Raw genomic sequence first — 17,924 nt, forward strand, 5'->3', positions numbered from 1 at the left:
CGCCTAAGTATGGAATTAGCGGGAAGTTGCAGGGATGGCCTTCAGGGTCAACCGTTTTTATAATTTTTTTGTTTATTTTGGTGAAGAAAGTGTTAAAAAAGCTTTTTTCAGCATCATTAAGTAATATTGGCTAGTACATTTCAAATTACGCTCGGTTACCGATGTACCATCTATGTACGTCATTTCCCATACTACTAACATCAAAACAGAGAAGAAGAAATAAAAACATTTTATATTAGCGCCAAGTTGTTCACTGTTTACTATTAGAAATAATTAGATTGTCAGAGAGAAAATATTTTAATTAAAATTATAGCCACCACAACTACCAGTATGGAATTTTGAATATTTTGAAAGGTCACTCAACCAATTTTGTTTAGATTTAGAGAAATGTGGGATACAATAAAAAGTTTTTCGAGACCTCCAATTAAATTATTCTTTATACTGCATCCAGTCGGGAGTAAATTAATGACATTATTTTGTGTTCTTTTCGCACAGAAGCTTGGTGCGCAATCAAATATCAGAAACTTTGTATTAAATTTACAGAAGTTACCTACGGTATTGATTTGGTTCCAAATAATTTTACGTAAAACTTTAAATTATTTTTCTGAATTGAATGAAATTTGAAAAACAGGAAAATTATTAAAATATTGAATTGATAAACAAATGTCATGATTAGTGAAAAAAATTATCAATTAGATATTTAAATTATTTAGTTTTTAAATTTTTTAAATAAGTATTAAATTTATTTCATTAATAAGGAGTAGCTGTTAGTGAAATGTTTACATTAACGGCTTCTTTTTTGAAAATGAATTATTTATTTCACGTAATTGAATCATTTAAAGTAATTGCTTAATAGGAATTGATTAATATAATTAATGTCTTAAAATGAACAAACCGGTTTTAGAAAATTTTAACATAAATTTGATTTACTTTTTCAACATCAACGGACCGTGTTAAAATAACAAAGATTGTGTGTAAAAAAAGAGTTTAACACAAATGAAATGTATGTGTTAATTTTACGAAGGATTTATTACTTTATACTTCAAACTTGAATAACTTGGAGAATTTTCGCTTAACATGTACATATATAATAATAGATAAAGAATTCTAAAATAACGTATCTACAACCAGAGCATATAATTTTCGTTATGCAACTGGTTACAAGTCATGCTCGTGTTAAAGTTAAAAAAAATTTTCTTATACGGACTGATGAGCAATTTGCAATTACTTTTATTCATCAGAATCATATTATTAAATATGTACCAGCGATAAATTTATTTGATTCATTATTTTATTCTGTTTTCATTGAAAATATACTGACGGCGTGTTAAGAAATTTCATGTTTATTTTTATCCTTTTTTTATATTAAGAATTTGCTTCTTTAAATATTTTGTACGCATGCGAGTTAGCAGTGAACTCAAAGTTGTGAGTTCAAATGCAATTCAAGGTATTTTTTATTTTTATTTGTATAAACAGACATTTTTTATCGGAGTAGAAATAAATTGTTGGGAAAACACCAGTATATTTTTAAATAATTAATTATTTTCTTTTTTTTAGTTATTATTTTTAATAATAAAGTATTTTTAAGTGAATAATCTGTGGTTTATAGGTAGGGATTTAAATACATGACAGCACAAAATTTAAAAATGGCGCAGTGTTATTTAAAAAGGAACAAAAAGAATTCGTCATATTATATCGCGTGCTTAGGAGCTAATGCGCCAAGAATGGATATTAAAGTCAACTCTTGTCTTCTATTTTTATAAGCTATTCTTAACTAATTGTTTCTCATTTAAAAAAATACTCTCCAACTAAAACATATATAGATAAACTGAGTGTATATGTTTACGTGCGCGTATTAAATATTTATGCAATGTATACATGGGCTGAGAATCCAGGTCGAATACCTTAAAAGTGCTTTAACGTTTACGTAAGCTTTTGTGTTTTCTTATTGACATCATTTTAAATGAAACTAAATCCATTAAAAATTGCTCTTATTTTACAACACTCGGGAATGGAATCTTGGAACTCGACATATCAATCGTGACCAGGGTAACAAATGATACATTAAAATAATTAATTGGTATTCAGATTGATTTTTAATTTCAAATACTGATTTTAATAATAATTTATTACGAACTAAATAATCACCTCGATTTTCAAATATTGAATGAAAAATAATTGTCTACTTTTTATTTCTGAGTAATTCACAAATAAATAATCAATTTTTTATTTCTACCCCTATGTTTAAAATGAATTTTTATATTTCTAAGCTGGAATTAAACTCTTCTTTTTATTATTTCTGAATTACAAAAAAAAAAAAAAAACCTGAACATTAATTTCAAAATAATAATAAAGTAAAATTTTAGAAATTTTCAACTCGATCCTTTCTAAATTTTTCCGCACCACTCGAGTGGGCCAAAGATTTCATACTAACTTTACTATCTCTCTATACTTCTACGTGTAAAAGATGCAATTTCGAAAATTAATTACTTAAAAACGGTGCGGTCAATTGATCTGAAATTTTGGTAGTGAATTATTAATATATTTATCTTTCGATAAAAAAAAACTTTTGGTTAAAATTTCATCAAAAAGTCATTTCTTAATCCTAAGTTCAAAATTTCTTCATTAAAAAATCTGTAACCCTGGTCTACCCGGTTCTCTCATTAGAATCTTCAATGTTTTTCATTTTTTTCCTAAAATGAAATCAAACAATCACACCTTAACTATCCTCTTCACTGAAATAACTCACTCTCGTAATTAATTACCGATAATTCCAAGCATTCATTAAAAAAAAAAAAACTTACAGGCTCGGAGGTAGATCTAAGATTGATCCTGCGTCTCTTAAGAATTCTCGCGCGTTCGCGGTCCCTTCTCGTGGATTTTTCACAGATCCTACGCGGTAGAGGAAATGCCGATGCTGGGGGCGTCGACTGGGTTGGGGTCACCGTGACAAGACTCAGTGCATCAACCTCTAGGGGTCGAAGACCAAGAAGGACACACTCGTTATCGTCTTCAGTATTAACATTATAACCATTGGCATCAACATTACCTAACCATTTTCTATTACTATGACTATTTTTATTTTTACAATACTTTTCATCACTAAATACCAAATCACAATCCCCGTGACTGTCCAACTTAACTTCATACTTTAGCGGAACAATACTGTCCACAACGTCGTAAGACTCGTCATAACTCAAATGTGATGTCAGAACTTTCTTCAATTTATCCGGAAACAATTTTACAAATATCGAAGTGCCTTTAATGTCTGCCTCCACCGGCAGTCCAATTGAAGATGATCGCGATAATTTATTTTTACTCTTTTGCTTGTTCAGCGAATTTGTTTTTGTCGCACGTGATCGTCTTTTTTCCGCTTCCTCGCTGACTTTGTATGTGTATGCCGATGGAATTTCGGCAAAACTCGTAATCGGCACTTCCATAGGATTTTTCTCTGATGCTGAGCTGTTATTGTTGGGACGATTGTCACCAACAGTAATGCTACTGATAACGTCATTATCACTGGTTACTTCAGATTTACGATGAAACGAAAGTAAACGGCAACTGCCGTTATTATCACTCTCTTCCTCTGTTATCAACATTCAGAATGGTAAGCACATGTAATTTCTTCATTTATTTATTACATTTTTTCAAGTCTGTTATTGTTGTATTGACATTATTCAGGAATTTTGATTTTTATCCACTCGCAATTATTCTTATTATTGCTATTATTATCAATTTTTTCAATTCTTACAGATCACTAGTACTCTGGAAAGTGAAAGTAATCTTCTCCCTTTGGAAAGTCATCAGTTACAGGTCATCGTGTTTGATCATCTTCACTGCTAGCTTCTAACTTCTAATTCATTTTTTTAAATTATTACTCAATTCTTTTTTACTAAAAAATTCTTTAGAACTTTATCAGGTATAACAACAATTTTTAACCAGCACTTTTAAAATTTTGATAACTTATTTCAAAGTGACACCTTGTAAATATAATAATAATCAATTTGAATAATTAAATGGTGTAAATAATTTTAATGAAAATATGTATGTTATTATTAAATATAATTATAGTTTAATTTGATAAAATTGTAGAAAATAACCGACGTATAGATACGAATAGTATGGAATGGAAGAGTTCGGCACGAACGCTGTTGGCCTACTGCTGAGATCGTACCGACGCTCCAATGCCGTGTGCGTTTTACGTTCCCCGCTTTACTAACTTGTAAGTTAAGTCGATTCGTTCAATCCGATTCCACCGTATACTCTATGTAATGTAATATATTATATATGGACATATTTCCATGCATGTATGTATGTACAATAGTATTAGCACTTAATATAATAACTTGGGTAATTTTCCCTCTAACCCTTTCTCTACTGGTTTATAGATTTTTTTTAAATAATAAATTATGCTTTGTTTTTAATAGCTTTTGTTACATAATTTTTTATGTACTGATAACTGATTTTAAAATTGTACGTACATTTTATTATTTTTTTTTTTTATTATAAATATTGAATACCTAATAATTTTGTTTGTTTGTTTTAGGGAAGAAATCGGTGAAGAATCCAATAAGATTTAATTTAATAATCAATTTATTGGTTTACAAATTTTAATTATGTATTTCGACGTTCTAATTAGCAAATTGTCTAACTCCATTTTAGAGAATCTTCTATTTGTACGAAAAAAACAATTAGTTCAAAATTTATTATCACTTTAAAAAACCAGAATATTATTATTATCTAATAGAGATATAATATTTAGGTTTGAATCATTCAAATAATTTATAATTCGATTATGGCTACATCAAAATGTTAAAAAATCACCCTCTAAAAAATAAGGAGTTAGACAAATTGCTAATTACATCATCGATTTGCTGGATGGACGCGCGAAAAAAAAGAGTTTACTTCGATAAAGAATCATATTTTCTTCTTCATTTCTTTTTTTAACGAAAACGTAGTAGTTGCGTAGATTTAAAAAGTTTTATTTATGAAAAAATGTCGAAAATTGTCATTGATTTCAAAGGAAATTTGTTACTTTCTTCGATAAATTTAATTTAAGCTTAAGGAAATTCAAATCTGGCTAAAATTCTTGTCAAGAATCTATAATAGCAATTCAATTATTTTTTTCGAGTTTTTATAATACATTTTTCTCTTAAACTTTTAAAAGTAGTTATATTTTATATTAAATATTTTTTATTTGATAAATTTTATAAATAGTAGATAATTAATTTAAAAAATATTTTTAAATTATAAACTTTTGATTTTTATTTCAAACTTGAGTCAATTTATATTTATAAGAACTATTTCATATTATTTATGAATCAGCAATACACTTAAAATAACTCACATTTACACATAGATAAAAAAAACATACCAAATTATGATTACAATGAAATTTAGGCGCGCAGTAGCCCTATCGGATCCGGCCCTTGCTTACCAAATCATTGGACCGGGTTCGAGTCCGGCGTACACCAATGAATATTTTAAATATTTAAGTGTATTATTCTGCTCAGCCCAAAAAATAAAACGAGTTCCAATCTCAAAAGTTTACCCCCTACCGTAGTCGCTCATGACCTTAGAAGTTTATGCGACTTTAAACAAATTAAAAAAAAAAAAAAAAATGAAATTTTTAACCAACTATATTATTTAAAAAATAATTTTGCGCAATTTTAGCAACTATGATATACTAAATGGCAAAATAATCAAAATTATTATATTGCTAATTATTTTTTGATATAAAATTAAAATTAAATATTTAATTAACATCACTAACTACTTCTATAAAATGTAAAAATCTTTCAATTAATGTTTGACAGATGATTAAGCTGTAGTAATTGATTATTGTCATGTCGAGATGTTTTTATAATAAAATTCTGTAAGTAAAATTAACTATGATTGAATAATTGTTATGTTCTGTGTTAAAGCTATGTGATAATTACACCAAGAAGAAAACCCATTATTAAAAAGTAGTAATTCTTTCAAGAATCGTTTAAAATAATTTTTTTTAATTAGTTGCAGATTTATTCTAATAAAAAGATTTATCTTTTACAGCATAATTTTTCACGTCAATAAATTCTTAGAATAAAAACATGATTCTGATAAAAAAAAATTAACTTAATTGAGAAATATTGTTTTGAAAATATTTTGCTCTGTGTGTAAACTGATAAATTATATAAATCAATTTGTGAGATCTTTAAAAGACGCTTTAAGACTTGGAGTGTAGTTTTTATAAAGTTTTTATCATTTTACGAATAAATCTGATAATAAAAACTCTAAAAGTTCTTTAGAGTTGAAATCAAACTTTTAGCATAAATCGTTTCCATTCTTGATAAATAATTGGTCGGTAGACTACTGAAGATAAAAATACTAGAATAAATCGTCTGAGAAAATTTTATAGTAAAAATATTAATAAATTGTTTTACCTAGTCAAATATTAAGAAGATAAATTGTTGTAATTGTTTACAAATAAAAATTTTGTTAATTGATTCTAGAGATAATAAATAATCAAGGACAAAAAATATTTTCAATCCAAAAGTCTACATCTGATTTGAAACACTCATAATCTTGAATTTAATTAATTAAAGTTCACGCAATAATCTGGAGACCTGGTAGTAGTTCGCATCAAGTAAACGTTCTAATGCATGCACATAACAAGTTAGCGCTTGTAATTTCTATCAATTAGTTAATTTTATTTAGTAAACAATAATAATTATTATTAATTCCGGAAATTACGTTTTATTGGAAATAAACTTTTTATAACCAGCATTATTAAATTTTTTTTTCTGACGGTAATTAATAAATGAACCATTAACCACTATAAATAATAAGAATGTTAATAGTTTTCCTGCTTTCAATATTTTTACGATATGCATACTTACATTTCTCTTTTTTATTTTACCAATTTCATTTATCCTTTTATCTTAATCTTAAAAGTTTTTTTCTATACAAACATTGCGCTTAGCTTAAAAAAGGATTTAATGCAAAATGAAGCAAGTGGGTCAGTAGATTACTATTAACAAGAGTACAAGTGTACAAGTGTACAAGTGTAACTTACTATTAGCAAGTGTATAAGTATGATATATTAAGTTTATGATATTTATTGATGTGATTAAGTTATTGATGATAAGAGTTTGTAATTAACGTATAAAGATTGATCGTAAAGTTTAATTATATTTTATATACGTTTTGAAGAATATAATACTTATACTAGAGAAAACCTTTTGTTTAATAATCGTAAAAGAATTTAAATGTATAAGGTGTATAAATCTCTCCGGTAGATTTCCTAGATTGGAGAAAAAGTAGCAATCGAGCGTGCAATGCATAGCTGCACAAGTTGTTTGTTAAAGAGTTAAAAAAAATGGTATATATAACTCAAGTTTGTCCTTTTACCCCAGGCTAGTAGACTGGAATTGGAATGTTAACCGCGCACGAAAGTTCACTGACATTACACTCATAAAACGTTTTATTTATAGAAAATCAATTTAGAGAAATGAATATTAACAGTTTATATAGCTTTTATTTCTTTTTTTATGGAATTAGATTGTTCCTGCTGATAAAAGCTGTACTATTTTCGTCTGTTGCTTTATTGGCAAATAAAAAATTAAAATATTTGTAATAATTTAAAAATTTTATTACTGCATTTGAGTTTAGAAAAAGTTTATCGATACTTAATTTAGTTTTTTTATTGATAATACTTTTTGATTTTTCGCTTTATAGAGACATTTAGTGAATTCTAAATAAAGAAATGCATCGCTTTTAAGTCTGGAATGAATCATTTTTTATTGTTAATATTTTTACCGTAAAATGGTCCTTGGTTAGCTGATAAAAATAACGAATTTGATCACCGAAACTAAAAACCGCAATAATTTTCTACGGTATGATTTTTTCATGTGTTAAATTATTTTAAACTGATTTATCGAAATACATGATTTATGTATCGACTATTAAATTAATTATGCAAATACTGGTCTTATTAATTTATAACACTTAGTTCGTTAGTAAGTTAACCGTGTTAATTTAAGTTATTTTAGTTTTTGTATTTGACTAATTTCGCTCGAAAAGCTTCTATAAAATTTTTTTTTATTTTCTATAAGAAAAAAATATAGTTTAAACTTTAATTTCAACTATCACGTCAAAATAATACATATTTGATAAAAAAAACTATTTGAAATAAAAGTTTCTATTTGTCGGTAGAAAATAAAAATTATCTACTACTGTTATTGTTATTAATGATAATGGCAACGTTACTATCAACTATTGATATAAATTATAATACAAACTGAAGAAAGTTACTATTTTTTTTTGCTATGATGTATTCAACTCACCGATATTTAAAATTAACTAAAATGTTTTGGTTATTTTTAATAAAAAAAATTGCTTTTTAATTTTAAAATTTTTAACACTGGAATTATTTTATTGAAAATTAGAAAATAATGTTGATATAAATTTATTTTATAAACTTTCCTTAGTATGAAATCTTTTAAATTTCAAAATGAACATGAGTTTTTAATAAATTAATCTTTGTTATTAAAAAAATGAGTTATAAAGTCTATATTATAATGGACTAGCAATAATGAAGTTTAATGTAAAAAATCATTATGATTAGAAACATTTGACAATTAATCATTAGATAATTAAGGTTTACGGTAAGATCGAACCCAGTACCTCCCACACAACAGTTTTCTATGATTTAAACTACAAAAATCGCAACTTATTTCAAGTTTTAACAGTCGTGTAAATATTAAAAACTTTAATAACATTTTTGAATGAACGTTTTAATTTTAGGGGAATAAAAATTATTTTTTATTTTTATTTGATTGCCATTATGATCTGTATAATCTTTTTGCAAAATAATATTTTTATTCACAACTCATATTAATTTACGTACTAAATTCATCTTCATGTTATATGAGTTTTGCAAACAGCCGGTCCCCTATTTTTCTCGCGTCACACTCACTGCGAGAAATGGTACTATTCTTATTGCACTCATGATTATAAAGCTATTGCAGTTTTATGTTTTTCTTTTAAACAAATAAGAATTTTGAAAAAAACGCTCTACTGCGAAATAGATCATTAAAAAATTTATTACGTAGCAGAGCGTTTTTTTCAAAATTTTTCTTTGTTTAGGAGAGAAATACAAAGCTGCAATTGCAGGGACCAGCTGTTGAGACCGGCTAGTTGAAAAATCTAGGTTCGAATCCTGGCTTGGACCCTTATGTATTTTTTAGTAGATTTCATAGAAATCTAACTATTGCATTGGTCCTCATGACGGAACTTTTGAAAAATTTTGCTATATTTCGACTCAGCTCGTCAAGCGGATTTAGAAAATGCATATGGTTCAAAAGTTTATATATGTATGTATTTATATATATATATATATATATATATATATGTATATATATATATATATATATATACGATATAATCGGCATTGTCTCTTCTCTAACTCGTAATTCTGTACGGATCTCAATGAAACGTAACATACTTATTCTTAGGACGATTTCCGAGGTTAAGTTCTAAGATGAGCCAAATCTGTCGATTAGTTTAGAAATGAAAGCAATTCAAAAATTTTCAAAAATCGCAAAAAATTTTCACTTTTACCTTATTTCCGTGCAATAACAATGGAACGTGACATCCCATAGGATTTCTGTAAATTGCATTTGAAAGCTTATTTAATAAGCTTCAATTTGTGTACTTATTTATTTCTCCAAATTAAATAGTTTAGGAATAATAGCAATTCAAAAATTTTCAAAAATCGCAAAAATTTTCACTTTTACCGTATTTTCGTGCAATTACAATTGAACGCGATATCTTATCAAAATTCTATGAATGGCATCTGAAAGCTTATTAAATAAGCTTTAATTTGTGTACCTCATTATCAGTCTAGGCCAAAAATCACCTGCTTTCTCAAATAGATTTAATGAAATTTTACTTTTGCATTCGTTTTGACGTCATTGTTGTTTAATCGAACAGAAATTTATTTTTTTTTTTTTCGTATGCAACCCTAGTAGTATTTTTATTATTCATCATGAAATCTACTTCCATTTCGGCTGCCGAATGGCCTTTTTTTTTTTAACTATCTTCACTTTAACTAAAAAAAAATGAGTAGTATTCAAAATTTATATTAGTTTAAATAATTTATAAAATTCTTCAAATAATTCTTTTAAAAAATCGAATAATTAATTAATAATCTTGCATTATAATAATCCATATACTTAAAAATTTGATTCCATAGAATTTTTAACAAAAATGTTGAGCCAACATCAAGTTATCACTAATCAGAGATTTTTGTTTACTCAGTAAAATAATAATTTTGTTGAACTTTTTTTCTCTACAAACAGAGTGTAAAAATATAAAAAATAAACTAAAAAAAAAAAAAAATATAGAGCCAAGTTTTTTTTAATTAAAATCAACTCAGTTCCAACTTCTCATAAAAAAGTAAATTATTTACCATAAACGGTTTAGCATGAAATAAATTAATAAAGTGAATCATTTAAATTAAAAATCTGTCTGACACGTCTTATAAACTAAAAATAAAAGTATGTATTTATTTACTTAAAATAAATTTTAAATATAAAATTATTAAAGAGTCTGAAGCTTGTACACAGTCACGTGGCATCGCATGTCAATTTAGCAAGATCGGTAGGTGTGAAAAATAAGTAAACGCATGCACAGATTATTTCGAAAGGCACTCCTTTTCATTTATTACTTGTAAACCCGAAGGCTGGATTTTATCTCCAGAGTATGAGTATTAAATGTATACAATATCGTCAACTTGATACCTTAATACATTAATACAAATTACAACTATGTACGAGACTCGACATACTTGTATAAATTTTTTTAATTCCTTTACTTCCATTTGATACTTCCAGTTATATATATCGAGTAATTTATTTCATAGTATAAAAACATAACGTGGGAAAAATAAATAAGCTTTATGTAATAGGTAGAATTAAGGCAGCTAGTACATGGAATAAGAATAAAGAATAAGTTAATTCGTTAGAATGCGAGGGTATGTAACAAGTTAATAAAATATTCGCAATAAATTTAAACATCAATCTGAGCATCAACAGAAATTTAAAGCATTTGACACGCTGAGTAACAACGTATGACAAAAACATTATTTATAATCGAACGAGGGATACAGTTAACCTTTCCACTAATTTGTACGCAGGACTTGTAAAGCGATACATGCGTGAGAGAACGCGGTTTAATGATGACTAGACGTTCTTCACCGTACACTTATATTTTACTTATGTTCTACCTCCGTTTAGAGTTCGTTTTACGAATAACAATTTGTTGTGACTCCTTTTTATTCTTTAAAGACTGATTTTACATTAAATAGCGATATTTATATTTACAATAATAAAAATAATAATAAGAAACATAACAAAAATTTCTTTGAATTTTTGCGGAAATTCATTTACATAACACGGACAAATAATGTTTTGAAAGTTAAGTGGAAAAACCAGTTAATTGTTATCACACTTTAGATTAGTCAAGATCGTACTTAAAGAGTTAATTACTTTTAGAAGGTCCAATACTTTACAGTAAAATGCTCTTTGCTGTTTTATGTATTGGAGGTTCTTAGTTTTTAACACACTTAGTTTCTACGCTTCCGAGTCAAGTGTCCTCTCGAGTATTATTAAAATTTAATGAATTAAAAAAAACCGATTTTCAAGATCCTTATTATGACTTTGAACTTGTTAACAAACAAAAAATTTCAATTTTTTTTTATTTTAAAGTGATAAAATATTTATGAATAAACATTTTAAAATATACTTGAAGGTTACTTAAAACTTTATTCTTATAATTTTATCAAACAGTATGGAAAAAATATGGAATTTTTTTGTTGTTTACAATAATGTTATCAAAAGTCGCCATCATTTATCATTTTTTTGAATTTATAAATAAATAGATAAAGATTAATTCGAATTTTAATCAATGCACATTTATAAAATTTTAAAATTCGTGGGTATAATTTGAAAATTATTTGCAGTTTTTAAAATTATTTTTCTGATTAAGAAGATAATAAATTTTATAACAAAAATTCGATTGCGAAATGTAAACTTTGTAATAAGTTACGTCGAATTAGAAACTCAAAACGTACTGTTCGACTTTAATGTAACACTGTTTTTATTTTTAATTAGTCTCAATGTCTCTACAATTTCTTCAAAGTATACTACAGCATTTTTAGGTTCAATTTTTAGTTTTGTATGCGACATAAATGCAACCGAAATAATTTATTTAAGTAGGATAGTATGTCAATTTATAAACATTGTTTTTGATTCAGAAAAATTTTCAAATAAAACTGACAACTGATACCTTAAGTTATCAAATAAAGTATTATTTTAATTTAAGAGATTTACAAGTTTACTTTGGATAAATACTTATTTAAAAAAAAAAAAAAATCAAACTAAAACTGATTTCAAGTACATAAAAATTTTTTTTCAAACGAGAATAATTAAAAACAAAATCAAATCACTACTGTGGCATTTGTAAATAATTTAAGCTTTTTTTATTGACTTGGAAAAAGAATTCCATATTTTTTTTTTTCAACATCAAAACTTATGAATATAAATCACCAATTCCGTTATATGAATCATTTTTTTTCGTATAGATCGTTATCATAATAATAACTATGTTTTCAATAAAATAAAAATAAAAATTATTTAGCATTTATATTGGTCATATATTAAAAGTGTAAAGGAAGAGAAAAAAAGAGTTATTTCGGACTTATTTTATCTGACACGGTAACATGTTAAATCGATAACCCAATGCGCTCATTTCAAACGCTTTTTCATAGCCTTAAAAATAAAACTATTTATACTTTGTAATTAAAATTGTTTCATAATGATTATTGAAATTATAATTATATAACCTATTTATTCTTAACTTTCAAATGTCTATAAAAGTATTAAATCTAATAAATAAATAAATAATTTATAATTTATCGTTATCAAAAGTTATTTTACTTTTTACTACAAGACGTAATTGAGGATTGAATTACAGGTACAGGACAAATAGCAAATCCAATTATTACTTAATATGGATTTGATGTATCATTATATATATATATATATATATATATATATATATATATATATATGTATTATAAATTAGAAATTATAATTTTTTAATTAATGGATTAAATAACGTTATTTAGTCGATGAGATACATAAAACAATAACAATAACTAAACATTTTAGCTCCCGTGGCATGTACCGACACACCCACGACACGTTGAACGTGCTAACGGACGTAATCGGGTCACCAGAACAAACGTAATCCGGCCGGTCGTTCTGTCAGCTTAAACGTCTCAGGACACGCGAAGGTTTTCGTTGCCATCTATCGCTATCTTATTTTTTTATCATTGCACAATAAATAATAAAATGATCCGTTAAGAACTGCGATGAGTTTGAAAAACTAAAAAATATCTACGCGCCCCTTTTACGAGATATTAATTTTTCAATAAAAAGAAATTATTTGAAAAAAAAAATCGAGTATCTGGTTTCAAAAATTAATTTTTTTGGTTCACGATTCTTCGATTAAGATCTTTGTTTCCCTGGTCGCTAACTATTGTGAATTGAAAGTATCTTCATAGAATCAAATTCAATCGATAACAATTTTCAAAAACTATAATGATTTCGTCAATAAGTTAAAAATTATTTGTAATGAAAATAGGGAAAAATATTACATTGATTTTTTAAATCTTTCAATAAGTATTTTTTAAATAAATAGAAAATATTTTTTATTTTTATTCAATCAAAAAAAAAAAAAAAAAAAAAAACAATTGACTCCACGGAGTTTTTTTAAATAAGATAAATTAAATCCTTTTCGCTGTAAATTTCACTCCGGAGGAATTGAATCAATTAAAAATCATCCACTTGCAAACTTTTTACAGTGTAATTTACAATAAACAATGTCGATATGGATGTTCACCTTGTATAGTAATTATTTCTATAATGCTTTTTAATTATTATACAAACTTTAAAAAATAGAAATTAGAGAAGTTAAATAATATCATCTATCATTTACAGGACAGTTAACGAGCATGGAAAGAATAACATGTTAAGAAAAAGAATTGATTTTTAATAACTTTAATTTCCTCAACAAGTTGGTTTAATTGCTTACGCATATGTCTTCAAATATTTTAAATAATAATAATAATAATAATAATAATAATAATAATAATACTGATAAATTGACTAAAAAATTTTTTAAGATTCAAATTCCTTGACTTTTCCAGACACCGCCCTTAAGTTGTTTATTTCTTCTTCAAGTAGTGATTTCTTCTTTCATAAAGACTGTTCCATTTTCAAACACAGTTACTTTTCACACAGTTATACAAAAAAAAATTTGTATAAGTTAGGGGTGTACACTTTTTTCTTATATTGAAACAAGTTTTAAAAAATTTAAGAAATGTCAGTTACTAAATTTTCAAATGATGGAGCTATTTAAGATAGCGAAATTTTTGCTTTAACAAATTACAAAAATTATTTAAGACCTTTTTTTTTTAATTAAGAGAAAGTAATAGATATGTACACATTCTGTTTATCTTGAACAGATTTTATAACTTGTCTTAATCGAAGAGAACGAAACTATAAAGACAAATATATATGTATCTCGTTTAAAAATATTCAAATGCTTTATTTGAGTGAAATTCTTCAAAGTAAAATTTGATATTATTCATCCAAGAGTTAATTTCTTGAATTGAGAGAGCAAAATATTTTTTTAAACAGAAGAGAAATTTTAAAGAGTATAGTTTTCTTAAATCAAATTGTTTTATTATTCAGTGTTCATATTAATAATATCCATGTATATTGTATAATATAGAAAACATAAATATAACATATGCGAGTCATAAATAAAAAAAAAGTGCAATTGGAACATATGTGGAGCAATAAAAGAGTAGAAATGACCCGGTACGATCGATTATTTACATATATAACTGGTATAAGTAAGTACCTAGTTGGAGAGTTATATAGCAATTACCAAACTTACCTCCAGTCTTTTAAACCTTTCTCTCAACTGTACACCCTACATCAGAGTAAATCCTCAAACAATTACTATTATGTATATGCTACTCAAACCCATTTCAATTTACAACTTCAAAGAACTTTCAGACGTACAATTTAAACTTGCAGTTTTACAAGCTTTCATTTTATTTTATTATTACTATTATTATCATTTTATTTACATTTCCCCTTATTTATTTATTTTTTTTTTTCGAAGCAGTATACTCGAATTTTTCACACGCTCTTTGCTCGTTTCATTATTTAAATTATAATTATTAGGAAATATTACAAGGCAGTTTGTTAAATTTTAAAATTAATGGGAATGACATCAAGGACCCTGATAGCCAGCGCTTTCTCAGTAAGTGTTGACTTCCAGCAGTTACGGTTAATTTATACATCAAGTTGGCGGTGATTCTTCACTCAACAACAGTTGTAAGTAAATTGACGGAAACTACGGCCGCAACTTGAATACAAGTTAACAATCAAACTTGTAGTTAAATTTCCTTTCAACTTTACGACAATTTGACGGAAATACTTGTACAGCAAGTTTTGACGTCTATTTGCAGAGTAAGTTATAGGTAACTAATAGGTAATCGCTCGCTTTGCCAACTCTTTCCGTCAAGTTTGCTTCAAATTGCGGAAGTAGATTAACAGTAAGTTATAAGTAAGGTGGCTATCAGGGGAGATTACGCAAGGATTTTAGTCGGTAATACAGAGTACAGTTATAGGAATTGTTGGTCATGTAGATTTCGCGGTAAATTCTAAAATTTGTTTACCCTATTAGCACAAGCGAAACGAAGTTCACGTAAACCTGCGGCCGGAATTTGACGTAAAGTTTACGCTAACAGTAGAGCAACAGTTATACTTATAACAGTTGACGTGAAGTTAACGTTAACTTTCTGCAACTTTGCGTTAACTTTGAGCGAACCTTTCGGAAAATTCCGGCAATAGATTTACGCTAACTTGATGTGTAAGTTAAAGTCAAGTTCTGGGAAACTGTTGCAAATGCAGCGGTTGACGCGAAGTTAACATAAAGTTGACGTAAACTATTGAACATCAACCTAGTTGATGGTCAACCTGTGCTAACTGGGTAAATAAACTTTTTTGTATTTTTGTTATGTAATTTTAGTTTAGAAATTCTTGTAGTTAAAAAATTTTTGAATGTTAAAAATTATTAACTCTTTTAGAATAATAAAATATTTAGAGATTTAAAAATATTTTTAATTGCTTCAAATGTTACTTATTTTTAAAAAATTTTAATTATTTATGTAAAAAAAATTCGAATTCAACATTACATTATGTTTTTCATTTTATGAAACTGAAATTCGTTTTTTTTTTATAAACTTCAAGCTTCTGTTCTCGTCGTTATAATTTAATGATAGAAATTTTTGCTACTCATTTTTTAAAAATATTTCCTAAAAATTAAAAAAATTAGTAATTATAAATTAATAGTAATAGTAATATTGATTATTGCTTTTTAACGATAGATATCAATAAAGATCACTATTTCTCGCATTCATTTATATTGATGGTTAAACAGTATGTCTAAAATTTTACATTTTTTCAGTCGCCTTATGATATATAAACTTATTCTTAATTTACATTAGTCCTATTCAAGTATAGGGTGATGGATCGTGGCCATGCAACAATGAGCTGTTATCCATTATACAAAAAAAATTTTTTTTTGTTTATTCTTGGGAGAGACATACGCAAAGATTTGTTATATTCTGATTAGATTTTTTCAGAAAATTTTTCTTCTAAAATAAATAGAAATCATTTATATTTTTTTAACCAAAATAATAAATTAAATAAAATTACTTAATTTATATAGAATGCGAGTGAATAAATAAATAAAATAAAATAAATATTGGAAGCACTGATAAAATGTAAAATATAAAATAATAAAATATTTTTTAAAAACTAAAAAAAAATATTTTTGGTAAATACACTTAACTGGAAATTTATGTATTAATCAAAGCATAAATAAATCTTCTACTTAATACTCTTAAATTATAAAAATAAATTAAAAACTTACCATGGATGCAAAGTAAAATTTTTCAAAGTCCCGTTCATGTGATCGTGCGGTTGTGAGGGTTGTGGCCGCGTGTCTTGCGTGCTTTGTAAGAATGTCCTCTCCCTTCTTGCAAAGCCACGAAAGTACCTTAAATATAACAAGATGAAAGTAAATAAAACAAAAAAATTAATAATAAGTAATAAAAAGTAAAAATAAGTGAAAAAAAAGATTTAAAGTGAAGCGTTTCAGTGATAAAAAAAAAAAGATGATAATAATTTAGCATAAGATTGAATTGAATTTTTCTTCATTCTAGGTTTGGGATGGATATCATTCATCAGGAAGGGAAGCTCAATACATACTCTCATCTATAATACACTTAAGTAAGCCCACGCTCTCGTTTTCTCGTTTTCGCTTACCAATTGGATCACGGCCCCGAAAAAAAGCATCGTCTTCATCTTTTTAAATTTATTATTTTTATTTTTCTTCTTTATCTTCATCTTGTTCTTGATGTGTAGGGACATTACTATACGAGGCCGCGTAAGCCCGCAGGGTTATTCCAAACTCTTGCTCAAAAATTAAATTAAACGAGAGGGTTATTCGGGTTACTGGGCCGGCAGTGTCGAGGACCTGTTCTACCGTCCTCATAATTAATGATTTATTAAACTAAAAAATATAACCTTATCATCGGGATAAAAAATGATCGGCTAATGTCATACATAATTCAAACCCGGATTCTTCGGTCTCACTTTAGCCATTAGTACCGATACTCGTTTGTATATAAGCACTTAACTTGTTAATCGTACAAGTATGTGAAATAGGAATGTATTAATATAATATAATAAAAAATAAAATCACCCCTTACTTAGCTATTGTACACCTAGAATTTTCTG

At 26.5% G+C, this 17,924-nt stretch overlaps 1 protein-coding gene across 2 annotated transcripts in view; it reads right to left on the reverse strand.

Moving 5' to 3' along the window:
* The window catches only part of LOC123266666, a 77,986-nt gene that overhangs the window by 13,698 nt on the left and 46,364 nt on the right, over positions 1–17,924 (reverse strand). For both annotated transcript variants that reach the window (XM_044731013.1, XM_044731014.1), the window contains one exon: positions 17,056–17,181. In XM_044731013.1, the coding sequence (XP_044586948.1) occupies positions 17,056–17,181 (126 nt within the window). The remainder of the gene's footprint in view (positions 1–17,055; positions 17,182–17,924) is intronic.

Source organism: Cotesia glomerata, linkage group LG6 (genome assembly GCF_020080835.1).
Source record: "Cotesia glomerata isolate CgM1 linkage group LG6, MPM_Cglom_v2.3, whole genome shotgun sequence".
Classification (NCBI taxonomy): Eukaryota; Metazoa; Arthropoda; class Insecta; order Hymenoptera; family Braconidae; genus Cotesia; species Cotesia glomerata.